The 26,616-nt window shown below is 41.5% G+C and overlaps 1 protein-coding gene across 9 annotated transcripts in view; it reads right to left on the reverse strand.

Annotated features, from left to right (window-relative positions):
• The window catches only part of PLCE1 (phospholipase C epsilon 1), a 256,592-nt gene that overhangs the window by 121,477 nt on the left and 108,499 nt on the right, over nucleotides 1-26,616 (reverse strand). For all 9 annotated transcript variants that reach the window (XM_053305927.1, XM_053305934.1, XM_053305933.1 and 6 more), the window contains exons 3-4: nucleotides 23,395-23,677; nucleotides 160-476 (exon numbers count right to left, since the gene is read on the reverse strand). In XM_053305927.1, the coding sequence (XP_053161902.1) occupies nucleotides 160-476; nucleotides 23,395-23,677 (600 nt within the window). The remainder of the gene's footprint in view (nucleotides 1-159; nucleotides 477-23,394; nucleotides 23,678-26,616) is intronic.

The raw sequence follows: 26,616 nt of genomic DNA on the forward strand, positions 1-26,616 counted from the left end.
ATTAAGAAATGTGCTTACTCTGCTCAGGAGTATAAACCCACAATAATCCAAGAAAACTACCCTATCAAAAGTCCAAATTTACACTTTTCTCCCCACACTGCTAAAGAAAGATAAAAGGAAACAAACAGTATACCAAAGTAATGAAAACCCTTGTCTTACCTCATTGAATCTGGTCACCAGACCTTCAATTGCATTGTGTTCCCCATCGGGAGCAGAAAGAAGAGTTGCAGAAATAGAAGCCTTAATTGTTGAAAGTTTGTTCTGGCATTCAGTATTTCCCAGATCTCTGGTTAAGAAGCAGAGGTAATCAATGGGTAACACTTTTCGGTAGAGATCTTGCTCCTGCTCAGTCAGAATACTAGCAACCTCCTCTGGAAACTGAATGAGATGCTGAAGTTCTACAAGTTCTTTACTAATACCAGCAACAGTGGAAGGAAGGGCATTTGATCCAGCCATAGATGAACTCAACTGTCGTTCTAAAAATAAAAGAATACAAAAATACAAAATTAAGAATTAGCTGTCTTTTCCTCCTTTGCACTGTTAATTTCAACAAAAGGTTTATGGCACATGAATTGTTTTTGTACATTCTTAAATATTTTCTTAATGCAAGTAAATATCCCTTAAAGAAATTCCTTTTTAATTTCTACACATCCCTGCCCTAGGTGTCTGCACAAATTTGAAGTGAATTACAGTTTTCAATAGGCGGTATCAGTCAATGCACTGGAAGCTGCCTCATTCACCTGTTGAGATAATAATATCCCATTATTCATGGCAACTCACCACATAGATTGATGCTAGCCATTTAAAAATATTATCAAGCATTAGATGCAATTAGAGTGTAAACTATTAGCACTGTGGATTCACTTCAGGGCAGGCAATAAGGCAGAAGTAGATCGACTTACTTTCCTTCAGTACTTGAAGACTGGGGTCATGGCTCAGTGGTAAAGCATGCAGAAGGTCCGATGCTCAATCCCTGGCCTCTCCAGGCAGAATGGCAAAGACTCCTGCCTGAAACTTTGGAGAGCTGCTGCCAGTAAGTGTCAATACTGAACTAGATAGACCAATGGTCTGACACAGTTTAAAGCTGCTTCCTATGTTCCTTGAAGATCTTTGGATTGGAGCCAACTCCCAGATAGCATAGATCATTTGTTTGCACTCAGCCTAGCACTTTGCTGTGCCAAGTGAGGACATTCCCATTTGAGTATGAAGTCCTACCTATATCGTGATAGGTCATCATCACAACACTGATCAATATCACACACAGGAAGTGCTGTCACAAAATGGATGAGATTGCATTGCAAGCTCCCAAAGGTTTGGTATCAAACCCCCACTGCATAACCTCAAGTGTCCTGCTACTGCTCTTCTTCACCTCACTGGGCATGCTATTCATTTTCCTCTACTCAACCCACTTGGCATGCCTCTTCTTTTTCCTCTTCCCCCTGACTTGAGCTGGAAATGCCTTTGTCACCACTGCCTGACTTGGTATGATCTGAGTAGGGATGTGCATGAATTTATGTTTGCAGTTCAATTCAAGTTCAAATCAATTCACCTGATTATATTCAAGCTCGAACCTGCTGCCCTCAAATCTGGATTAAATCAATTCAAATTTGATTCAATTGATTCAAATTCAAATCAATTTAGCCAAATTTCTAAGGGATAGAGGGAACCAAAGCAGGTTGGGTGGCAGGCCCCCATGGGTGCCACACAACCGCCACACAACCGCTAAAAGAATCTGAATTCTTTAGTAATTTTTATGTGTTTTGGATTCTCGGTTGTGAAATGACTTCTTCATAAGGAATCCCTATCCGAATAAACAAAAGGAATCCCTATGAAGAAGTCATTTCACACAAGAATCCACACATAAAAATTCCTAAAAATTCACCCCGTCAGTGATGGCAGACGCTCAGAGGGAACAAAATGGAGATCGCTGGGGACAAAATGGAGGTTCGAATCGATTCAAGCTCGAATTGAGAGTGATTTGATTCAACCTCAAATCTGATAAGCATCCTCAAGGGTGATTTGATTTAAGGTCAAATCACTCAAATAGCCCGGATTCGAATCAAATCAATTTGGCCATGACTCAATTCACACATCTGTAGGTCTGAGAATGCTAATGTGCCACCACCTAGGCAGCATGGCCTGAGAATACTAAGCACCCACTCACAGGTAAGTGGGTGTGATATTGTCCTTCATCTTACTCAGCAGAGTGTTTTGGACCACCACTGCAACCAACTCTATCCTTTCTGTGATTTTATATCAAGGAGATCAGCGATTTTCACCTTTCCATTAGGTTTCTGGTACTCCCACTATCTCTCTGTGTCCCTCCCCGCTCCCAGTTCTAACCACTCCAATATATCAATCTTAGTTTTGAAGTTTGTAGTACTTGCATACAAATACTTTTTTCCTCACTCTTTAAACATATTTTTTGCAGGTGATGTCTGATATGATATTTGGAAGTAATGTTTGCTTTGATTGTTTGATTGGCACTGTTGTGTCTGTATGATAATTATCAACTTCTATCCTATCCTCTGCTGAAGGCACAGAAACCTGCTCTGCGGCCCTTTTGATTTTAAATGCCAACAGCCTGATTTAATTTTGGTTCAAGTAGAGCTAGTCCTTTTTGTACATGCTCAGCTTGTTCAAAATGTTCCCTAGAGACTAACAAATTGAAACCCTTCCTTCCAAGCAAATCACTATCTCTCAATCTATCTTACCTCACACGTTGCAAGGATAAAGCAAAAACTCTATAGCCTGAGAACAAACAGGCCAAAGAATTCTGAAGATCTTTAAAAACAAATTCTTTTATCTTGGTCTCCAAATAGTACTGTTTGTCCTCATAAGACTGTACCTTCAAGTCATTCCTGTGATGAAAATCATAACACTGTGAGGAGTTATATTCATGTCTCTTTTCAAGTTAATAGACAATAGCCAGCACAACAGCTCACAAAAGTAAGCTGAGTGGCTGCAGTACTATTGTCATGGCCACATTTGGACATGATCACATTTTCTGCACTCAGAACTACAATCAGGGTGGTGTCAGTGGGTATACCACCCAGCCTGGAGCACTGATTCACCCCATCTAGGAACATAAAACAATGGCTCTTGATTTGTTACACAGCAGCATTCATATAGAGAATGAAAGATTGTTTTGAAAAATAGGAAAAATTCGGGATTAAAAACAAACAGTGGCAGCTGGTGTCCCCTCCCCTAATATAGTACCTCCTTCATGCAGACTCCACCCACATGATCCGGTGCCTACCCAAGATGGTTAGTGGCTGGGGATGGGTTCAAGATCACTTAAACCTTTGCCATGCTTGAATGCCGTGCTGAAACTAAATCTCTCTTTCAATACCATAACTATAATCATGGCGTGTTGCTTTAATTGTGGAGTTAAATTATTATTAAGGAATGTGTTCATGTTAGTTAAGAGTTTCTGAACTCAAAAACAACTGTTCCTACTCAGCTTGTACATTTAGGGCTAACCGGTCATAGATTCTAGAATACACATACACAGCAGGGGCAGGTGAGTTAGCAACTAGACTAAGTTTCTTTTGATTACGGAGAAATTGCTGAGTGGAAGAACCCCTTCCTCCAAAGGAAGGGTCTTTTTGGATCCAGCGCACTGATCTTTCCATTCATTTCCAAGCTCTGCCTTGGAAATGTGGCAGTCCAGACTAGCAAGGCAGGCTGGCTATGGACCTATCTGAACTGGCACAACAGCAGTCATTGATGCTGCTGTGCTGGCCATGGACAGCCACTGATGTCAGTAAGTTGTGTAAGAGCACTACTTTCCTATTACCTAGCACACAAAAAGTAGCCAAGGAAGAAGCAGAGCCACAGTGCCACATCACATTTGAGTAGCAGCTGGGGCATATCTATGGTGGGGCAGGTAGGGCACGTGCCCCGGGCGCCACTTGAAGGGGGGCGCAATTTTTTGAAATGAACTTTTAAAATAATGGCTGCCAAAAACAAAATGGCCACTGTGCATGCTCAAATGGCCTCTGTGAGGCCATGGGCCATGCCAGGCTTCTCAGAGGCCATTTGAGCATGTGCGGTGGCCATTTTATTTTTGGTGGCCATTTTAAAAAAACATTATTTTTTAAAATGGCCTCCAAACATGCTCCAATGGTCCCTGTGAGGCCCTAAGCCTTGCTAGGCTTTGTAGAGGCCATTTGAGCATGCATGGCGGCCTCCAAAATGGCCACCACGCCGATCTTTGTAGTCCCAAACAGGCCCAAAAATCAGCCCGGGTCAGGCTGCAGCAGTGAATTAAGAGGCTGGCGGGGGGATGGGGGTCCTTTGCAGCCCCCCACCATGGCCTTTATGAAGCCCCCCAAAGGGGCTACAGGTAATTTTTTTTAATTTAATATAAGTCACTTTACACATATTCATTTTGGCACTATGTACAGAGGACTTGTGAATACTGAGCTGAAGCTTATGAGCTAGGATTGTATTCATTTGCTCTTACTTTGCTTCTTGTGATAAGTGAGTTAAATGTGATATCTTAATAATATGGCTATTAATGGTGAGTTTGTCTTTGAATCTGTGTAAAATCCTTAGTATTAAGGCCCACTGGGAGTTTCTTGCTCTCTTTCTCTCATTTTAACTGTCTTTCTGAAAGACTAGAATATATTCCAAGCAGTGACACAGTTTACTCTGCATATCCTTTAATTATTTTCAGAGTATCTGGGAAAGGCAAATTCTCCATTTATTTTTAAAACTTATGTAATAGTGATGCTACAATGCATAGTAGAGAATTAGACAGGCACTTCTGTTTAGTTTTCCAAGTACATCTCCACATAGTATTTGGGTATTTCATGATCCCCAGCATACTGAAATTGGTAGTTTTCCAGCATTTTTTGCTCTGGCTATGTCCACTGCTAAATAGTTTTTGAAATATTAAAAGATTAACGAGCTTGATTTGTATTTTTGAGCTGATATTATGGTAAAGTTATCTGAAAGATGGGTGTGAGATGTTTGGCCAGGGGGCGCAATTTCAGTGCTTGCCCTAGGCGCTATTTCCCCTAGATATGCCTCTGAGTAGCAGAGAAACTCTTCTAGGATGAAAGGAACCCTGGCATAATCCTAGGGATAGTAATTGGGTGGGGGATTGTACTGGCAAGGAACCTCCCTTTCACAAACATAAGGTGCTGCTCTAGTTCTGGTGACAAACGCCACTACTTGCACTGCTATGGCTGAATCCGATTTATTGGACAGGATGGCTTTCTTCAAAGTATTATTTTAATACAAATTCTCACAAATTAAAATAATAATTAATTTGTTCTTCAAACCTATCCTCTCCTGATATATCTGCTATATCTGTTTAGTCAGTCTAAAATATTCCCAAGTAGGAATTTTATATTTTTCACTTCTCACAACATAAATGCTTAACATTAGTACGATACAATATAATATATAGTCTACTGGAGGTATGAGAGACCTGTGCTTTGTGGCTGGAATCATCATTACATCTGAGAGATCTACAGTGCCCGTTTCTGATGTGTTTTCAAGCTTTGGAGCCAAGTTATTGAAAAAAGCTATGATGTAAGAGTAGAAAGCATTTTCATTTTAGTTCTGCAATGATGAAAAATTCCAATTCTGGTGGTGTTATGATAAAAAAATTAATGAAGTACATACAAAAATAATCATTCTACTAAGGATAGCCTATTGTTCTGTATTTAACATGCTGGCATTTTGCTAGGTGTTTTTTTAATTATTATTATTAGTCAAATGAAGTCTGCATGAACATATCTAGGAACATGTTTATCTATTTAATACACTACAAAAGAAATTCTGAAATTAGGAATGTTGCGGAGGGAGGGGAGGTTACCTGGTCTCTTAAACTAGAATCTTAAATCTAACTAGCAGGGCCAGTAGCAGAGCATCTGCGCCTCTAGTTGCTGCAGCCATTTTCTCTCCCCCGCCCCTGCTTATTTTCCTGGCTGGCTGGTGGATGGCCAGCCACCCAGCCTCCCGCCAGTCACCTCAGCCCGCCAACCCACAACCTCCACCAGCTGGCCAGCCTGGCACCACCCACCCACCCACTCCTACTGGCGGCTGCATCTTTTCGCCCACCATCTTTTCGCACTTACTCTTGCCAGCCTACTGCTTCCTCCCAGCGGCCAGCCGCACTTCCTCCAGCTGGCCGGCCTGCCGCTTCCGCCTGCCAGCCGCACTTTTTCTCGCTGGCCAGCTGGCGGGCCCACCACCTCTCCAGCCCGCCGCTTCCTCCTGCTGGCCAACCGCGCTTTCTCTCGCCAGCCAGCTGGCAGTCCTGCCACCGGCCTCCATCACTGTTTTCTCCCCCGTCCCTGTTGCTAACCCTACCCCCCGGCAGCTGATCGTAAACTCTTGCAAGAGCTGCCACACATGGAATTAGCAACGGGTACATTTAAGATTATATATAAAGAAGATAATGTCATTTTTTTTTTAAGTAACTCTGATATGCTGTCCCTTGAACTGTTCTGAACCAGTTTCACAGCAAAGTTGCATTTAGTCCATGTATTTCTTAATCCTCAACAAGAAAGGATTCGTAAATGCCCTTGTCTTTTACGAAGTCTCCACATAATTTATGTATTACCATATTATCTCAGAAATCCCACAGGATGAATATGTCTCATATTTAACAATTGTTAGTTATCATTTAAAAAGACATAATGGAAGATTTAAAACCCTATTTTGGCTGTGTTCCTTTTCTTGTTCAGCACTCTGTCATGTTTGTGGTTTGAGAAATTGTATGTTTATATATAATATAATTTATATACATTTTCCTCAGTATGAAAGCCTGGGAATTTATTTCTTTTAAAAAAAACACAAACAAAAGAATTTAAGCCAAGATATTTTCTTTTTTAAAATAATAATTTTTAAAAGCTATATTTTCAGCCTGTTCTGTCATTTCCACTCCTACTTCATGTTTGTGCTAATAACAGCAGAATGTTAGAATTTAATTCCTAATCATCCTTTATAAAAATGATGCCGTCCTTATGTTAACACTGTAGTTATTTATAGATTTCCCCCTCTTTATCCTACACACATAGAAGTGTAGGAGTATCGTGTTTGTTTGTAAGAATATAGCAATAGCAATAGCACTTACATTTATATACCGCTCTATAGCCGAAGCTCTCTAAGCGGTTTACAATGATTTAGCATATTGCCCCCAACATTCTGGGTACTCATTTTACCGACCTCGGAAGGATGGAAGGCTGAGTCAACCTTGAGCCCCTGGTCAGGATTGAACTTGTAACCTTCTGGTTACAGGGCGGCAGTTTTACCACTGCGCCACCAGGGGCTCATCCACTGCGCCACCAGGGGCTCATATCAATTATATTGCTGACATTTTAAGACTTTGTGAGTAAAACACTTGTAGAAATCTTATGGAATTTCAGAAAGAGGTAAAAATTTAGCACAAACTTTGGTTTCAGCAATGTTAAATCTACTATAACAATGGCTCTAACTAGAAGTTCTTCCCGTAGTCAAACAACATTCATTATATGCTACTGTACCAAAGTAGTGTAAAGTAAACTTGTAGAACTGTGACCCAGATTCTACAATGTTCAATGTGGATATTACAAGAAATTCAATGCAGTCAGAGATAATGAGGCACAGTAGAGTAGTAATAGGAACTGCATGATTAAAAAAAAAAGTATTGGTCAAAGTCAAGCTCTTCACACAGAGGTGAAAATTGCTTTATCTCCTTGCTTAACAAAATGATGTGATGCAATACATGTTATATTGGAGCAAAACATCTTGAAAAAACAGAGGTAATGCAAAATTAGAAGGGTAAAAGATATTCTGGCACTCTCTTTGAAATTCACTTGGTCTTGATTTGTCATTCTGGTTCACTGTGTGTTATAAAACAAAAGGTGACCATATTTAAGTTTGGTTTAACTTGAAGATTTGTAACAGAAAACAAGAAAATGTTGTGATTTTAACCATGATTTCCTCCTCTGAGGGAGCTTCTCTGAATGCCAATGGCCTCCCAGAGCCAGTATTCCAACATCTGACCCACAACTTTTTAGAGTATTGTGTTTTAAATTTCTTGTTTTGTTTTTAACTAATGTTTGAATGTTGTTTTTATCTGTTGTAAACCGCCCAGAGACATAAGTTTTGAATGGTATAAAAAATGTAAATAAATAAATAAAAATAAATAAAAAACTACCCAATGCTTCTCACATCTTTGAATAACTAAACATGGCCAGATGTGTTCCACCTGTTCCAGTCCTTGAATGAATTGCCAGAGCATATTTAGGAATTCAGATTCCTCTCTCCTCATGAATTCCTGCCAGTTTCCCTATCCACTGCCCCTTTTGAGACTGAAACTAGATTTGAACCACTAGAAAAGCATAAAAATGCCCCAAATTGCAGCTTTCTTTTTGTTGTTTATTGATTTTGTATTGATTCGTTACCAGGCTTAATTAATAAATGAGGCTAGTTTGGATCTAAATTGAGATTAGCAAGCCAGAGGTTGCCGGTTTGAATCCCCACTGGTATGTTTCCCAGACTATGGGAAGCACTTATATCGGGCAGCAGCAATATAGGAAGATGCTGAAAGGCATCATCTCATACTCCACAGGAGATGGCAATGGTAAACTCCTCCAGGGCTCTGTGGTCGCCAGGAGTCAACATCAACTCGACGGCACACTTTACCTTTATATGAAAACTTAATTGTTTTCTTTACTCCTGTTTCATTACATACATGTCTTATAAATAAACAGAGGGAAAGTGCAACTTAACTATTAACTAAGCAGTGCTTCCACTCACAATTGTATCAGATTTATTCCCAGATTGAAATCTGAAGCAACATTTTAATACTGAAGAACAATAGCTACCACTTATTCTGAAACTTTCAGGGAGGAAAATTATTTGGGGTGAAATTTGAAACAGATAAATGGCAGGAGGGAAAGAAGTTAAGTACCCTCACCCTCCCCATGACTTTTCCGCTCCAAATTCTTCCCTCCTGAAACTGCTTTGATTTTTAAAAAATGTTGGAGCAGTGTCACATGTGACAGCATTTATTATGTAGTTTGCTCCTTATGTAAAGTGGAAAATAATACTGGCATTTCAATTGACAATGGAACTGTTTTATTTGAAAACCAAATAGCTTAGTTTTAAAATGTGGAGCCAGCATGGTGTAGTGGTTAGAGTGCTGGACTAGGACCGGGGAGACCCAAGTTCAAATCCCCATTCAGCCATGATACTAGCTGGGTGACTCTGGGCCAGTCACTTTGCTCTCAGCCTAACCTACTTCACAGGGTTGTTGTGAAAGAGAAACTCAAGTATGTAGTACACCGCTCTGGGCTCCTTGGAGGAAGAGCGGGATATAAATGTAATAATAATAATAATAATAATTACATGGTTTTAGTAAAAGTTAGTAAAAGTCGATCTGTTGCACAGTTCTATGTTGTACTGATCAGAAGGTACCTGTATTTATCATTCACATTTAAAATCACTTTTTTCATAAGAACAAATCAGAAATGTCTTAAAAGAATATCTCCCCATCGCCCATGAGAACAAATAAGAAATGTCTTGCATCTTTTTCATTATGAGCCCCATCATCCATTGAGATCATCCAGAGATGTCCTTCTGCAGTTGACACCAGTTCATCTGGTGGCTACTCAGGTGGGGCCGTCTCTCTGTTGCTGCCCGAGACTTTGGAATGCGCTCCCTGCTGAAATAAGAACCTCCCCATCTCTCACAACTTTTAAAAAGTCTTTAAAGAAGCATTTCTTCACCCAAGCTTCTTAACTAGAATTGTGGTTTTAGATTGTTTTAATGTTTCAATTTTTGTTTTAATTTGTTTTATGTTGTTGTGACCCACCCAAAGATGCAAGTTTGGTGGGGTGTACAAATATAATAAACAAACCCACAAACAACTTGAATTAATATTAGGAAAACAACATTTTCTTTTAAGATTAACATTTTTACAATCTCCTATCATAATGGCACCTGTCTGTGATATTATGTAAGTATTATATCATGCCTTTCAAGTATTTTTGCCAGACAGCTATTATTAGCCATCATAGTGGAACCATGGAAAACAATGCCAGTAACTCTGTAAGAAAACCAGATACGTAATTAAGCCTGCATAGCAATTCAATTCAGATATCAAGCGTCTGATCTTCCAAACCTGAAAGACTCACTGCAGGCTCATATGCTTCTCCCTCCCTTCCTTCTCCACTCTTCTCCTCTTATCCATGGATTTACCCCTCCATTCAATGGTTTGCATACCCATAGTTTGTGACATACAAAAGACAAACTATGGTTTGTGCTAACCAAAATTGGTCTGCCTGGTATGCAAGAGAAAACAAGGGAATTGCATCACCCTGTGGCACCTCCCTGTGGCAAATATAACTGGAGAACTAGGAACAAGGCATCTGAAGTGAGACAGTGGGGTGTGACAAGATGAATCCATCCTTCTCTTATGTCCTTCATTAGCTACAAATATTAAAATCTGTGCCCATAATCCCAGTACAGAAAAATCTTAAAGGCCTGTATATTTGATTACTAGCAAGCATAACAGCACAGAGTCAAATGAACTACAGCCATGCAGACCAAGAGCAAATCAGCCCCCAACAGCCTTAAGAACATAAAAACAGTCCTGTTGGATCAGGCACAAGGCCCATCTAGTCCAGCATCCTGTTTCACACAGTGGTCCACCAGATGCCTCTGGGGAGCCCACAGACAAGAGGTATGTGCATGCCCTCTCTCCTGTTGTTGCTCTCCTGCAACTGGTATTTACAGGCATCGTGCCTCTGAGGCTGGAGGTGGCCTACAGCCATCAGACTAATAGCCATTGATAGGCTACTATCCTGTCCTCCATGAATCTATCTAAACCCCTTTTAAAGCCATCTAAGCTGGTGGCCATCACCACATCACATCATGGCAAGGAATTCCATAGATTAATTATGCACTATGTGAAAAAGTGCTTCCGCTTGTCAGTCCTAAATTTCCCAACCTTCAGTTTCATGGGGTGACTCCCAGTTCTAGTGTTGTAAGAGAGGGAGAAAAATTTCTCTCTGTCTACCCTCTCCACTCCATGCATAATTTTATACACTTCGATCATGTCTCCCCTTAGTCACCTCTTTTCCAATGTAAAGAGCCCCAGATGCTGTAAGCCTAGCCTCATAAGGTGCTCCAGGCCCCTGATCATTTTGGTTGCTCTCTTCTGCACCTTTTCCAGTTCTACAATATCCTTCTTAAGATACAGTGACCAAAGCTGTACACAATACCCCAAATGTGGCCGCATCATAGATTTGTATAAGGGCATTATAATATTAGCATTTTTATTTTCAATCTCCCTGTTCTAAATGTTCTAAACTGTCTGTAAAAACTAAAAACTAACAAATCACCAGGGACGGATGGCATCCATCCAGGAGTCCTCAAAGAACTCAAATGTGAAATTGCCTTGCTAAAATATATAACATATCCTTGCAATCAGGCTCTGTACCGGAGGACTGGAAAGTAGCAAATGTAACACCAATTTTTAAAATAGGGTTCCAGGGGTGATCCGGGAAATTACAGGCCAGTTAGCTTAACATCCATTCTAGGCAAATTGATGGAAAGCATCCTCAAGGATAAAACTGTAAAGCACTTAGAAGAACAGGCCCTGCTGGGAGAGAACCAGCATGGCTTCTGCAAAGGTAAATCTTGCTTCACAAACCTTTTGGAGTTCTTTGAGAGTGTCAACAAGTATGTGGATCAAGGTGATCCAGTTGACATAGTACACCTGGACTTCCAAAAAGCTTTCGACAAAGTTCCTCATCAAAGACCCCTGAGGAAACTTAGCAGTCATGGGATAAGGAGACAAGTACATGTGTGGATTGCTAATTGGTTGAAAGACAGGAAACAGAGAGTAGGCATAAACTGAGAGTTTTCACAATGGAGGGAAGTAAGAAGTGGGGTTCCCCAGGGATCTGTACTGGGACCAGTGCTTTTTAATTTATTCATAAATGATCTAGAAGTAGGGATAAGCAGCAAGGTAGCCAAATTTGCAGATGATACCAAACTCTTTTGGGTAGTGAAATCCAAAACAGATTATGAGGAGCTCCAAAAGGATCTCTCCAAGCTGGTTGAGTGGGCAACAAAGTGGCAAATGTGGTTCAGTGTTGGCAAGTGTAAAGTGATGCACATTGGGACAAAAAACCCCAACTTCAAGTATATGCTGATGGGATTTGAGCTGTCGGTGACTGACCAAGAGAGAGATCTTGAGATCGTGGTGGACAGCTCGTTGAAAGTGTCAACTCAATGTGCAGCAGCTGTGAAAAAGGCCAATTCCATGCTAGGGATCATTAGAAGGGGATTGAAAATAAAACTGCTAATATTATAAGGCCCTTATACAAAACGATGGTGTGGCCACACCTGGAGTACTGAGTACAATTCTGGTCACCACATCTAAAAAAGGACGTTGCAGAACTGGAAAAGGTGCAGAAGATGGCAGCCCAGATGATCAGAGGCCTAGAGCATCTTTCTTAAGAGGCAAGGCAACAACAGCTGGTGCTATTTAGTTTAGAAAAAAGATGACTGCGGGGAGACATGATAGAGGTCTATAAAATCATGCATGGTGTGGAAAAAGTGGATAGAGAGAAATTCTCCCTCTCACATAACACTAGAACCAGGGTTCATCCCATGAAATTGATTGCCAGGAAATCCATGACCAACAAACAGAAGTACTTTTTCACACCATGCATAATCAACTTGTGGAATTCTCTGCCACAAGATGTGGTGACAGCCAACAACCTGGATGGCTTTAAGAGGGGTTTGGATAACTTTATGGAGGAGAGGTCTATCATCAGCTACTAGCTGGAGGGCTATAGGCCACCTCCAGCCTCAAAGGCAGGGTGCCTCTGAGTACCAGTTGCAGGGGATCAACAGCAGGAGAGAGAACATGCCCTCAACTTCTGCCCATGGCTTGCAGTGGCATCTGGTGGGCCACTGTGTGAAACAGGATGCTGAACTAGATGGGTCTTGTGCCTGATCCAGCAGGGCTGTTCTTATGTTCTCCTAATGATTCCTAGCATGGAATTAGCTTTTTTCACAGCTGCCGTGCGCTGAGACAACACTTTCAATGAGCTGTTCACAAATGATGTGCACAGACTGGTCCGGAAGCCATTCTACAGGCCTCCGGACCGGTCTGATCTTGTGGCAGTTTGGCGGTTCGAACGCCGGGGTGAGGTGTACTTACTCCTCCCGTCACTTTCCCCCCTTCGGCGCACTTTTTTTGGTAAGCATTTGGGGCGGCAGGATACCTCCCTGTGGCCCCTTCCCCCTCTCGGCAGCAAAAGGCTTCAGAAAGCCTTTTGAGCATATGTGTGATGTAGCATGTATGCACGTCACGGATATGTGATGCGCACGTGCAAAAGGCTTTCTGAAGCATTTTGCTGCTGAGAGGGGGAAGGGGCCACAGGGAGGTATCCTGCCGCCCCAAATGCTTACCAAAAAATGTGCACCGAAGGGGGGAAAGCGACGGGAGGGGTAAGTACACCCCACCCCACCCCACCCAAATGCTTACCAAAAAACACACACCGGAGGGGAAATAGTGGCAGGAGGCATAAGTACACCCTCCCCTTGCCCTTAAAGGAACCCCCATCCCAGTGCCGGACCGCAGCTCTATGGTTCCGTGCACATCCCTACAGTTCACCACGGCCCTAAGGTCTCTCTCCTGGTCAGTCACCGACAGGTCAGATCCCATCAGCGTATATGTGGAGTTGGTGTTTTTTGCCCCAATGTGCATTACTTTACACTTGCTTACATTGAACCACATTTGTATTATATACAGCCATCAAGCTGTATTATAGAAATTATAATATATTTACTGCTTATTTTCTTTCTACAACAAAATAGAATGTACGCTGTCAACTAAACTGTTTTCCCCAACAGATTATGAATTAGCACTAATAAAAGAATTGTTATAAAATATTATAGTAAGGTCTGTGCCTATTATCTTCTGTGTATTCTACATGGAAAAGAAAGAGACCTAAATAAATTGTGCATATTAAGCTAAATGACATGTACTGCATATTGTGTATAATTTGTTTTTCTTGTAATGTGATGTTTTGTTCTGTAAGGATTGGAAGATGGGAGGTTATGAAGACAGAGAATTAGTGGGTTGTAGGAGTAGAGAACCAAAATCATGGGGCAAAGCTATGCAGGACATCAAAGCACTAATCCTTTGACTAACGGAAACACTGTGCAATCTCCATCTAGATTCTCAGCTTTTACCAGACACTACCCATGCTTTCTTAAACACATTGGCAAACCCATAAGGGATAGAAACTGTTGGCAGATCAGAATCATAGGATGCCATACAAATTTAAGATACTGTTTTTGGCTTTTAAATTCCAAAATTACCTGAGACTGATATATTTGAAAGGCTCACATATCAGGTAAGATCTTCATCCAAGACAGGGGTGTCAAACTCCAGCAGCCCTCCAGCTGTTGTTGTCCTACAACTCCCATCATCCTTGGCTACTGGCCACTGTGGCTGAGGATGATGTAGGCCCCCAACAGGAGGGCCACAGTTTGACACCCCTCATCTAAGGCCTTTCTCTAAGGGATCTGCCTTCTGAGGTTTGGTGGGTGACTACTGGAAGGAAAGACCTTCTCTGTGGCGGCAATCAAATTGTGGAACTTCTTCCTTAAGCTTCCCTCCTGACATGTTCACTTTAATTGTTTAGGTGCCTGGCAGGCTTTTAAGAGCATATGGTTCCTTCTGTGTTATCTTGGTTTCTTCCCCCTAATATAATTGGATGCCCATGTTTAGCATGTGGTTATGATTAGGGGTGAGGAAATTATCTGCTGCTATATGAATTTGTCTTCATTTTTTAACATATTGGTTTTTATTAACATATTCCCATTTTTTAACATATTAACTGCTCTGAAGCTTTAGTGAGAAAGTGGGAAACACATTTCTAAATAAAATAAATAAACCAAATGTTTCAGACTGCCAGATCTTAAATTTACCAGTTAATGCATTCATTTCCAGTAGTCATGGGTAGTATCTACTTGTTGTTTAACCATGGTAGCATACTTTAAAAGTCAGGAAACCTAACCTAATGAGAAGAAATGTTTTGCCTCCTTTATCCCCATCATTAAGTTTTAGGGCAGGGGGGAAGAAATACTGGTAGGAGACATTATGGTTATTAATTAGTAAGTTTCTTTGTCATCCTGTAATAATCAAACACACAGTTGGGCACAAAAATAATTTGCACTCTTTCTTTTTCTTTTTCACTCAATGGGAAGCAAGGTTCCTCTGCCAGCAGCCACTGTGTTCATTTTGAAATTCAAATATAAAGAACTGCATTCACACTCCATCAATATACATTTTAAGATTAATATAATAGTATTTTATATTCCTACTAGTAAATGCAGGCCCGTTGAATAATGGGCGCTAGTGAGTGCTCCGGGCCCCCCGGCCGCCATTCCCCCTCCCGCCGCCGCCAGCCTCTATGCCGTGGCTGGTCTCCCCGGCCGGGCAAGGGCCCCAAGCCGCCCGGCTTCGGTGGTGGCGCCAGGCCTCGGCGGCGGCTTCACCACCACCTCGGCCAGCTTCCCCCGCCACCTCCTCCCCCCGCCCGGCTTCGGCGGCACGGCCAGGCCGCAGCCATGGCTCCGCCGCCGCCTTGACCGTGCTGCGTCCTCTGGCCAAGGCGGCGGCTCTGCCACCGCCTCGGCCAGTGCTCCCCTCCGCCGCATACCCGGCTTCTTCAGGGCAGCCGCTTCTGGCCGCCCAAGATGTCCACCGGGTCCTGGCGTTCATTTGTCCCTTGCTCTGTTCTGGGCATGCGCTGCGCGCATGCCCAGAACAGGCCAGGCACGAACGCACGCTTGGTGTCCGTCCATGGACGGACACCAAGCATTTTATTAGAGAGGACTAGCTATCTAATAAAAATCATCTATGTACCTTTCTAACATGTATCAGTTATTCTCCAGTCATCACATAGTATTCTGAAATATCTACTAATACACACACACACACACACACACACACACACACACACACACACACACACAGAGGCATACATACATATATACACATATATACATACACACACTTAATATTTAAGTAACATATTTTAAGTTTTTATATATATATAAAACAGATATATATATATCATCTACGTGATATTTAAGATATAGATATAGATATAGATATAGATATAGATATAGATATAGATATAGATATAGATATAGATAGCTGTCCACATACACTGGCAAACAAAAAAAGAAACAGCAGCCAGTTACATAGCAAATCATAGATTTTAAAAAACAAAAATTAAATGCCACCAAATCTTCAGGCAAATAAAAGTGTTCTATTGGCACAATAATGAACTAAAATAAACTAAATTTGCCTTGGAGGATGTTCCATAGTTTGGAAGCACCGCAGAAGAAGCCCTGTCCTTGGTAGCCACACAGATCATCTCTGAAGGCAGGAGCACCCTCAGCAGGGCCTCAGCCGATCTTCTTGGCAGATTCATCATGGGAGCAAACACTCTTTTTGATGAGTGTTTAGAGCTTAAAAGGTCATTTAGAGCTTAAAAGGTCAAAACCAGCACTTTGCACTGTAAAGGTAAGATGTGCCGTCAAGTTGGTGTTGACTCCTGGCAGCCACAGAGCCATGTGGGGTTTTTTTTGGTAGAATACAGGAGGGGTTTACCATTGCCATCTCCCATGCAGTATGAGATGATGCCTTTCAGCATTTTCCTATATTGCTGCTGCCCGATATAGATGTTTCTCATACCAGCGGGGATTCGAACCGGCAACCTCTGGCTTGATAATCAAGTCATTTCCCCACTATGCCATTAGGTGGCTGTACCCATAAACAAACCATTAGCCAATGCAGATCTTTCAGCACTAATAAGATAGCTCTAAAGGTCCAAGTTAATAACTTGGCCACCATATTCTGAAACAGTGGAACAGCTCCATATAGAACATATTGCAGTAGTCTAATTGAATTATTCACTGAGATCTAGTGATGCAATTTAAGCACATTTTGGAGGTGGGGAGGAACCAGTTGAAATATAATCCAGGTAGACCAAAGTACTCTGGGTCAGTAAAACCAGTTATCTGAATGGTGAGATATATCTGCTGTTGGATGGGGCCAAAGACAAAGTTTGCAGGTTGGGAGTACTTCTGGACCCAACAGTGTCTTTGGAGGCACTGGTGGCAGCAGTCTTCAGACATGCCTTTAACCCGCTATGACCATTTGCAAAGCTATATCAGAGCAGTAGAGTCAAAATGTAGCTAGAGTAAACATGATAGAGAGGGTCTTGCATAGGCTTGGGACTTATTGGCAATACAGACCCAATGGACTTTAAAACAGATCAATCATGGGCATCAAGAGATGAAAGCAAGCAGAAGTCCAGGGGAACACAAATACAGGACTATCAGGGAGGCTTGATGAAATGCATAACCTCCTATGCACTGTATATTTTATATACTGTTGTGGAAAAGATATGTGGAAAAATAGATTTATCAACTGCAGCAGAGAAACATATAACCAATGTGTTGTAGAACAGCATTCCAAAATGAAATCAGCATATTTATTTACATGCTTTTAAGGTTATATTAAAATGTCACTTCATCTATCCAACATGGTGACTAGAATGCACATTTTTCCAGAGACTACTATCTAAAAAGTATAAAGTATGAAAGAAAATATATTGCACTAATGCATTTCGATGTCAGCCTAGTTTAACTGTCAACTTATATCACATAACATACTTTTACTTTAGGCAGGAGGTGTCTTTGCATTCAAGATGCTCTCACAGGGGCACTGGTGTTTTTTCTTTCTTTCCTGAGCTTATCAGCAGTGTACCAGAAGATTATGAGTGTATAGGTACATCCATAGTCTGCTTAGGAAAGGCAAAGTTCCATTCTCAACAACATGGGGCATGCAGATATATTGTCTTCTCATGGCTAATAATGGTATCCTGAAAACTGGTCACATTTTATAATAAAACAACAATAATAGCAGCTTGTTATTAGTTCTATTTAAAACACCACACACACTTTTTGTTTAGGTTTAAGAGCTTAGGTTTTTAGCACATAGGCCACAGGAACATAAAGCTTACCAGTAAAATAGAGTTTTTCTGATAGTTTCCTTAAAAAATGCAAGAGATGCAGATACTTTCAAAAGCAGAGAAATACCACACACTGCACTTGTTTGCACTAGTTGTCAGGCAGCAGTTGCTCAGTCTGAAACTACAAACTGTCAACATGCACAACTAGCATGCTTTGTGTAAGCCACAAAGACGACAGGCAGAAAGGTCAGGTTACTCACTTCCCAGATAAAAGCTGAAACACTAGGACTCCACAAGAGGAATTTTACATTTAAGGACTGGTAGATATTCTTACTAAGGGCAACAATCTGATCAACAAGCCATCTGAATCAGTACTTAAGCAGATTTAGTCACAAGAAAAATTTAAGAATGCTTAGGTCTCATAGAAATCAATAGGACTTAAGCACACTTTAGATTTAACTGAAGTCAAAATGTAAGCAATCCTGTATCTTGTAGTCAATAGTATTAAATCGTCTTAAAGTAGAGCAATGGGAAAGAATCTTTTCTGGAAATAATCAAGAACTAGCTGACCCAGTGCAGAGCATCTTTGCCCCTAGTTCTCCCTGTCCTCATCACCACCACTGCAGCAACCCATCCAGCTCCCTGCCCTGTCCTCATTCTCCCCCCATCCCTTCAGCCCCTTCTTTCTCCCCTCCATCCCTTCAGCCACTTCTTTCTCTCCCCCTCCCCGCCACATCCCTTCAGCCACTTTGTTCTCCCCCCACATCCAGCCAGCTACCGCTTTCCGGCATTCCTCTTCTTCTCCCGGCAGCGGCTTGCAAACTCTTGTGAGAGCTGCCACACACAGCATTAGCCATGGGTACACCTTAGAGAATTATATAGATACGATAGATATCATATCATGTTTCCTTATTTTCATGCCCTGAGGGCAGCAACAAGTTTCTGCTGCAGTAGAGGGCTTCAGAAGAAGTGCCCGCTGGCTCCATTGTGCAAAAATGCATGAGTAAGGGAACTTATGGAGCTGCGGGGGCAGTCCCACTGCATGCTTGGATGTGGTGTTTACAGGCACGCTTCAGGATGTCAGCTGTTGTTTTTCTGGGGGAACGCTTAAAAAAAACAACAGCAACAATCTGAATGAAAGCATATGCCAATAAAGAAGAGTTGCAAGATGCACACATGATAAATCATGAACTTTAAAATTTAAAACTTAAAATGTTATTAAGCCTGGATACACATTGCACTGATATAAACAAGAGCCTGAAATGCCAAAATGTTTCTATCAGAGGATTCATCATTCATGGGTTACCTGCATTCTCTCTCTCTCTCTCTCTCTCTCTCTCTCTCTCTCCAGCCTACTTTCCAGTAGGCTAATGAGATCACAGGGCATTCCATGAAGCTATTCATACCTGCAGGCAAAACCAGGCTAAGAAAGCCCAGCCAGGTTTTGCCTGTGCATGTGGGTGTTCCCTCTAACTGGGATTCCCAGATGTTGTTCACTACAGCTCTCAGCATCTCCAGGTGCAATGGCCTTTGGCTGGGGATTTGGGGAGTTGTAATCAAGCACATCTGGGAATCCCTGCTAGAGAGAACACTGGCGCATATGCACTGCTAGGATTGGGCCCAATCCCAGGAAACTCACCTAGGCAGCCACCCTCCAAAATGAGGCTAGAAGAGTGTGCACTCTTCTAACCCCATTTCTATGAACATCTGCCAGCCGTGACTGTTTGCATCCAGAGCTGGCACACTGAGGAGATCCCAGGCAGCTTCAGAGAGAGGAGGGGAGGGAGATCCCCATAATGCACCGCACATTCACGCAGTGCATTATTGGATCTGCATGGGGTGGGGCAACACCTCCTCCCTCCTGCCCTTCTCTCCCCGCCCACAGCTCCAGTCTCTCTGGGCACTGCCAGGGGGAGCCAATGGTGAGCCGCTGCTGCCTCCCGTCCTTCTTCCTCCTGTCCTCCTCTGGCTGCAGCCGTGGTGGGGAGCCACTGCCAACTCTCCTCCCCCCACCCCCAGGCCCCCAGCCCCAGTCCCTTTGGGCTCTGTCTGTCTGGGCTGCCAGGGGGGAGCCACCACCACCGCCTTCCATCCTCCTTTGGCTGCAGCAGATCTCGCGAGATCTGCAGCCAGAAGTGGAACAGGAGGCCCAGCTAGTGGTAGGGGGGAGGGGGGAGGCAGCGGCGGCGTAGTAGCGACCCAACTGTGGGCCTGTGAGAGGGTTTGAAAGTTGGTGTGCACACATGCACGCAAGCACCTTAGAAGGAACACAGGCCCTAATTCAAGATGGTGGATGTGTAAACATTTGAGGCACAAGTCGGCTAACTTGTGGCCACTTGTGGCCTAACTGATTTGAACCAAATTTGCTACAATTGTAGGGACACCTCAATGGCGTAGTTTGTTATGATATCATCCACCTTAATTCAAGATGGCGGACACATAAATGTTAGAAGTGCAAGTGAGCTAACTTGTGAACTGCCTAACTGATTTGAACCAAATTTGCTACAGGTGTAGGGACACATAGGGGTGTCTCAAGGGCATAGTTTGTTATAATGTCATCCACCCTGATTTAAGATCACAAACATGTAAACGTTTTAGATGCAAGTGGGAACCAATATGGACCAAATTTGGTATGATTGTAGGGATACCGAAAGGAAAGTAGACATATTAGTTCTTATTAGAAAAACATGTTTACTTTTCATACCTGCTTGTTATCAAGCTGCAATAGTGACACTCTTACTCTTACAAATGATTGTTAAATGTGATATTTTTTAAAAAGTAAATATAAACTGCATAGAGGCTTACTTTTCATCATGTAAAAATATATTATTATTATTATTATTATTATTATTATTAGATTTCTATACCGCCCTTCAAAAAATGGCTCAGGGCGGTTTACAAAGAGAAATAACAAATAAGATGGCTCCCTGTCCCCAAAGGGCTCACATTCTAAAAAGCAACATAAGACACACACCAGCAACAGTCACTGGAAGTACTGTGCTGGGGGTGGATAGGGCCAGTTACTCTCCCCCTGCTAAATAAAGAGAATCACCATGGTAAAAGGTGCCTCTTTGCCCAGTTAGCAGGGGTATATATGACATCGTATATGACAAAATATGACAAGACTGCCAGAAAAACAAACTATGTCTATGTCTTCACAGTGTTGGAAAACAGCGCAGCTGATAAATATATAACAATGTAATAACTATTTTAAGTTGTTTTAAGAGACCTCGTTTTTTGTTTGATATATTTAAATGTAATAGAGGTGAAAGTCAATTTACTTTAATGTTAACTTAGAGAGGAGTTCTGATGTTCACTCTATAGAAGTACTCTGAAAAGAAAGGACAGAGAGAAGCTCAGGGACTGAAGCCAGAACGACACATTTTGCAGCTAATTTGTTTTGAAACCCCAATCACTGTTTCTCCACCACAAAACCGTATTAGGAAGATGATAATTCCTGCCCTGCTCTTGGCCCTAGCAACTCCCTCATTGCCACTGTTCCAGACTTGCATTTCCAACCCTGGCTTAGGTAAAAATAAGGGTAGGGGAACAAATTATAGAGGGAAAGTGGTGGATGGTATGTTAAGCACTGGTTCTCTCACCTTTCTTTATGAATTGTTTATTCTCAAGACTGCTTTACAGGAGAGAAGCAGATGCCAAGATCTGGAACTACAACATGGCCACTTAACATGTAGTTCAAGCCCTAGTAATCTACATATTATTCTCCCAAACAGGAAAGATACATAGCATATTGATAGCATTTTACACACCAATGTACTCAACCTTATACACTGAGGCACCAAAATATAACAATATTTCTTCATCACAGTTTCCTGTTAACAATCTGTGTTCTAAAAATGGAAAATGTATTTATTTGATTCCTATTTTTATAAATCTTCTGACAAAAGACCTGTTAACTTTCAGGAGCATAAACAATCTTGGTTATTTGATACAGAAACAGAAATGTATTTTGAGTGTATCCAAAACAGTTATGACTGGCACCATCCTTTAACTCCAACCTCATTAAAGCCTACTTTATCACAGAACGTTCCCACACTACTTTACCTAATGTAAGCATAATGAAGCGCAGTAACTTTATATAGTGCTTTGTTGACATTATAATCGAAAGTGTTTTACAATCCCTAAAAGCAACACTTTCTAGATACTCGCTGAAATAGTACACCTATGCACTCATTGCTCATCCATACAAGAAAGCTGTGACAACAGCCTATAGAAACTAGCAGGAAAAGTTCCCTTATATATACACTTTCAGAGCATAGGAAGAAGAAATAGAGGAAACAACTGGTTCTGACTAAACCATAACTACTGCTGAATGGTAATGAATGGACAGCACCTGATTATGTAAATATAGGCACAGCATGCAATACTTGTGCTAGTAATCCGAGCCTTTTAAGCAAAGCGATACTTTTCTGACCTTACACTTAAACAAAAACAGAGAAACAGAACAGTATGGAATCTCTTTAGCTAACAACAGTACTGGGTTGTGTATTTAAAAGTTACTCTACCAACCAACCATGAGGAAAAGGTGGGATACTATTTTTAGAAAATGAAATAAAGAAGATGCTGGCTTGCATTCCGAGCAATGTTAGAAGTATGTAACAGGAGCTGTGCCTGCGAAGACTCTGCAACTGAGTTCAGCCCTGCATGTTGCCAAGCAGGCAAATGCACATGGAAGAGGAGTGGGGAGGTACAGGAATGAGCTTAAGACACGATTCAGCATGCAAATTGCAGCACGATCCCTTTAAGACTGAGGGCTTCCACAACCCTTTTAATCTGGAGAGCAGTCCATCCCTCGCCTCCATTGCCGTACTTGCAGCATTTCACCCAGCTGCCAGTGCTCTCCCACTGCTGCCCCCACACGGCATTGGCACACACACGGCCATCATGTGCAAATGGCCACCATGCATGCATGGAGGCCATGTGCATGCTGGCGTCACACGGGGCAGCTGGGGGAGAGCACTGGTGGCACACAGATAGCTGGGGCGGGGAGTGCCGCGAGTATGGCAATGGCAGCGAGCGGAGGAGGAGCAGGGATCAACCTACTCTCCTCCGTGTTAAAGAGGCAGTGGAAGCCCTCAGTTTTAAAGGGATTGTGCTGTGATTCGCATGCCGAATCGTGTTTTGGCACCTTCCTAGGGAGGGACTTTTGCTGCTCTCTCCACTCTCCAAAAGTACTACAGAAATATGTCTATGAGGGCTGCACAGCCATTGTTTAAGATGCATTAAATTCTTTTTTAAATATTGCAATATCACTACTGAATTTAAGATTTTGTCTGCTCCAATCCCGAGAAAAGCCTGCAGCCCTAGGAACTGCCACTGTCATACTGTCAAATGCCATCAAGCCCTCTTTAATTACCTTTTAGCATGGTCTTTCCAGTTGATCCTCCTAAGATATTTAGTACAGCACTTCTTGCTCCCAACGATGTCGTTGCTTCTAGTAGAGCACCACTGATAAAACTGGAAAGCGAAGTCCTGCGTAAAGTAGCACGGTATTCAGGAGCTCTTTGCAGACATGGTGTTATGCACAAATGATTGCATTTGCACCAACAATTTACAAAATGCTGTAGTGTCAGTGGTTCCCTCACAGGATGAGAAAAAGATTCCAGAGTATCTTCTGCTCCTTTTGAGGCCTTGAAGATCTGTCGAACACAAAAGGGGAAAAACACACAAAATTTCTTTAGAGAATAAAGTGAATCAATATGTGTAGGGCTTTTCAAAGGGTTAGGCAGACAACTTGTTCTTCAAGCATACTAAAACCCCGATTTCAAGTGTTCCACTAAAATATTCTTGGAATCCAAAATTGATTTGAGTGAGGCTTCTAAAGTAATTATTAGACAACAAAATGTAAGAATGTTACTGTCAGCCTGCTGGAAGAAAAATAGCTTGAAATACATTAGTGATATCAAAGGGTGAGATGAGGAAGGATTTGAAACAAGAGAGGTGGAGGTACATAGTTCCTCAGGGACATAGTTACAGCAAGAGTGGGCAGAGTCATTTAGAAGAAGGAGATCTTGAAGATGCTGAGAATGGTATAGCTGGAGGAGCAAAGGTCACAGGCAGCAACATATTAGAAGGTAGAAAGGTAGGATGCCACAAGCCTGCAGAGATGGAAAAGGGATTGGGCTAGACACAGGAGGGGACATAAAACCAATACAGGGATTTAAGGAGGGGCTTCACATAGCCTACATTTAAAGAGAAGTAAATGATTTCAGCAGCAGAGTTCTGAATGATTACACATGCGATAGCTTATTTTATACTTTTAATACAGTTAATCTAAGGGATTAACAATACTGAACACTTTCGCAAGAGGCATTAGGTTGTCATTGAACCCAGAACCCTGCATTTCAGATGGGTTCACGAATAAGCCCCAGGTAAAAACAAAATTCTAAAATTGCTTCAGAGAGAAGGGCACCACACCTCATAGAAAACTTTGGGCCAAACTGCACATTATATTAAGCCCATCATTAAGAAATGTACTAAATACAAGAAGTAAGCCAGAGATGTCTGTTGTAAAAAGCCACTGTGGAGGTCCTCGATCTAGACTTTGAGACATATGGGTAAGGGGTTAACATCTTTTGCCTTGTGTCATTTTCCTGCCAAAAATCATTTGCTGTAGTCACTTTGGGAAAGAAAATTATCATTGGCAAAAAGAGCAGAAGGAAAGCATTAATCACCACCACCACGTACCATGGGCTCATCTGTACTACCCTTCCACCATGTTTGCTTATTTACAAGAGACATTTTCAGGTTACTTTCTTTAAGCCTCTCTCTTTATGATAAACTAAGTGGCATTAGTTTGACCTGAAAATTGCAATATGTAGTCATTTGTTTGGTAACAAGCACCGGGGGGGGGTGTCTTTCTGCCCTACTTCCTTCTCCAGATAGATCTGCCAACTAAAGACAATATTTCATGCATTTGATGATGTAGGCTCTTGACCACAAAAGCTTATGCTGAAATACATTCATTAGTCTTTACAGTGCCACAAGACTTTTTGTAGTTTATGAAGCAAAGCATTCAAAAGATATTGCTGAAAAGTCACCCCTAGAACTCTATTATTTAATAAGTTGAAAGATGTATCTGTGACTCATAATGTTGAGTCAACCTGACCTTTAAAGATTCTTTCTTCTTCAGACTGCAGTGCACAAAGCAAGATCTTTTGTCAGTGAGCATCATCAATCAAACTCAGCATTATGGCAAGATAGCAGATAGTGAAGTATGACCCACACTAAAGCCTTGATCTGTAAACCTTTATGTAACTGTGTGCTGAAAAACTACAGGAGTCTTTATCAGCTTTCTTAAATTTAAACTACTGTATTTTCATACTACTTTATTTGGTCTTGTTTCTTAACTATTTTCCTCATTTATGACATATATTTGAAAGAGCACCTTGATTTATTTTAGAAAATGACTCAGTCTTTCAGTACAGGAGATACTGGAGCATCAAGTAAAAACTAAATTTTCAGATTTATTTATAAAAAGGTACATTGTTCAATGTCCATGTAGATGAAGATGTAGGTCACAAATGGCATACCATTCCAAAAAAGGAGAAACTTACTTCCACTTTGCAACATTTCTTGAGATTTCTGTCTCAGGAAATGCCCCAAATCAATAGATCTCATGCAAAACAGGGTAGAGATAGCCTGGTGCTTCCAAGTCAAACTGATGTCCTACCTCATAAATGATGATGATGATGATGATGATGATGAAGAACAGACAATGATAATGAAGTGCTCCACCTCCATATTCCTACTTCACATCACACAGCAGGTTCCAACCCTTTTCCTCAAGTAGAAAACGTGTAGGAGGTCAGCTTCTGACCTTCCTGGGGCTGAAGCCTTCATTCTTGTATCTATTCCTGCCAGTGTATCTGGTTTTGGGAAATAGCTGGGGTTTGTTATGTGATGCAGGAGGCTAGAGTCTTTCCTCACTAGAGTCTACCTGCCAATTAAAAAACAAATGGTGCTTACTCCTGAATAATTCCCATACTGCTTTTTGTGCATGTGAACTGCACAGGAACAAAAAGCATAAGAAGTAGTTCTGGAAGAAGCAATGGCAATCTTGAAAAATCCTGCTCTAAAATGTATAGTTTCTTTTTCTGTCATCCATTATTTAATGTCTGAAACTATCATATTGAAAGACAGTAAGCATTGGATCCTGTCACAAGAGGAGTAGGATTTTTCTCCATACCCCTGTTTAAAAATGTGTGTTCTCAATAACTTAAATTGAAGTATATGTCTTTAAAGCAGAGCTAAGTGAGTTTTGAGGGGTGATCAGCAATATTTTGTTATGACTGGGAAGTTAATTAATAGATACATAATTATTTATGTTGCTAAAAGGCACACAATGTTATTTTCAAAAGTATACAACAAGCAGATACTATAAAGGATACAATAAGCCCTACTATATCCTCACATTTTCTTTACTCAGATCTGCTACAGATAATTTTATAACCCATACATATAGTGTATAATATGGAAGGAAAGGCAATGATTGCTTTTATTTATTTATTTGTAACTAAACTGCACGACAGGAAAGATTGAATACATTCAGACTGTCTCACATATAACTATAATACAG

Source organism: Hemicordylus capensis, chromosome 3 (assembly GCF_027244095.1).
Source record: "Hemicordylus capensis ecotype Gifberg chromosome 3, rHemCap1.1.pri, whole genome shotgun sequence".
NCBI classification, from domain to species: Eukaryota; Metazoa; Chordata; class Lepidosauria; order Squamata; family Cordylidae; genus Hemicordylus; species Hemicordylus capensis.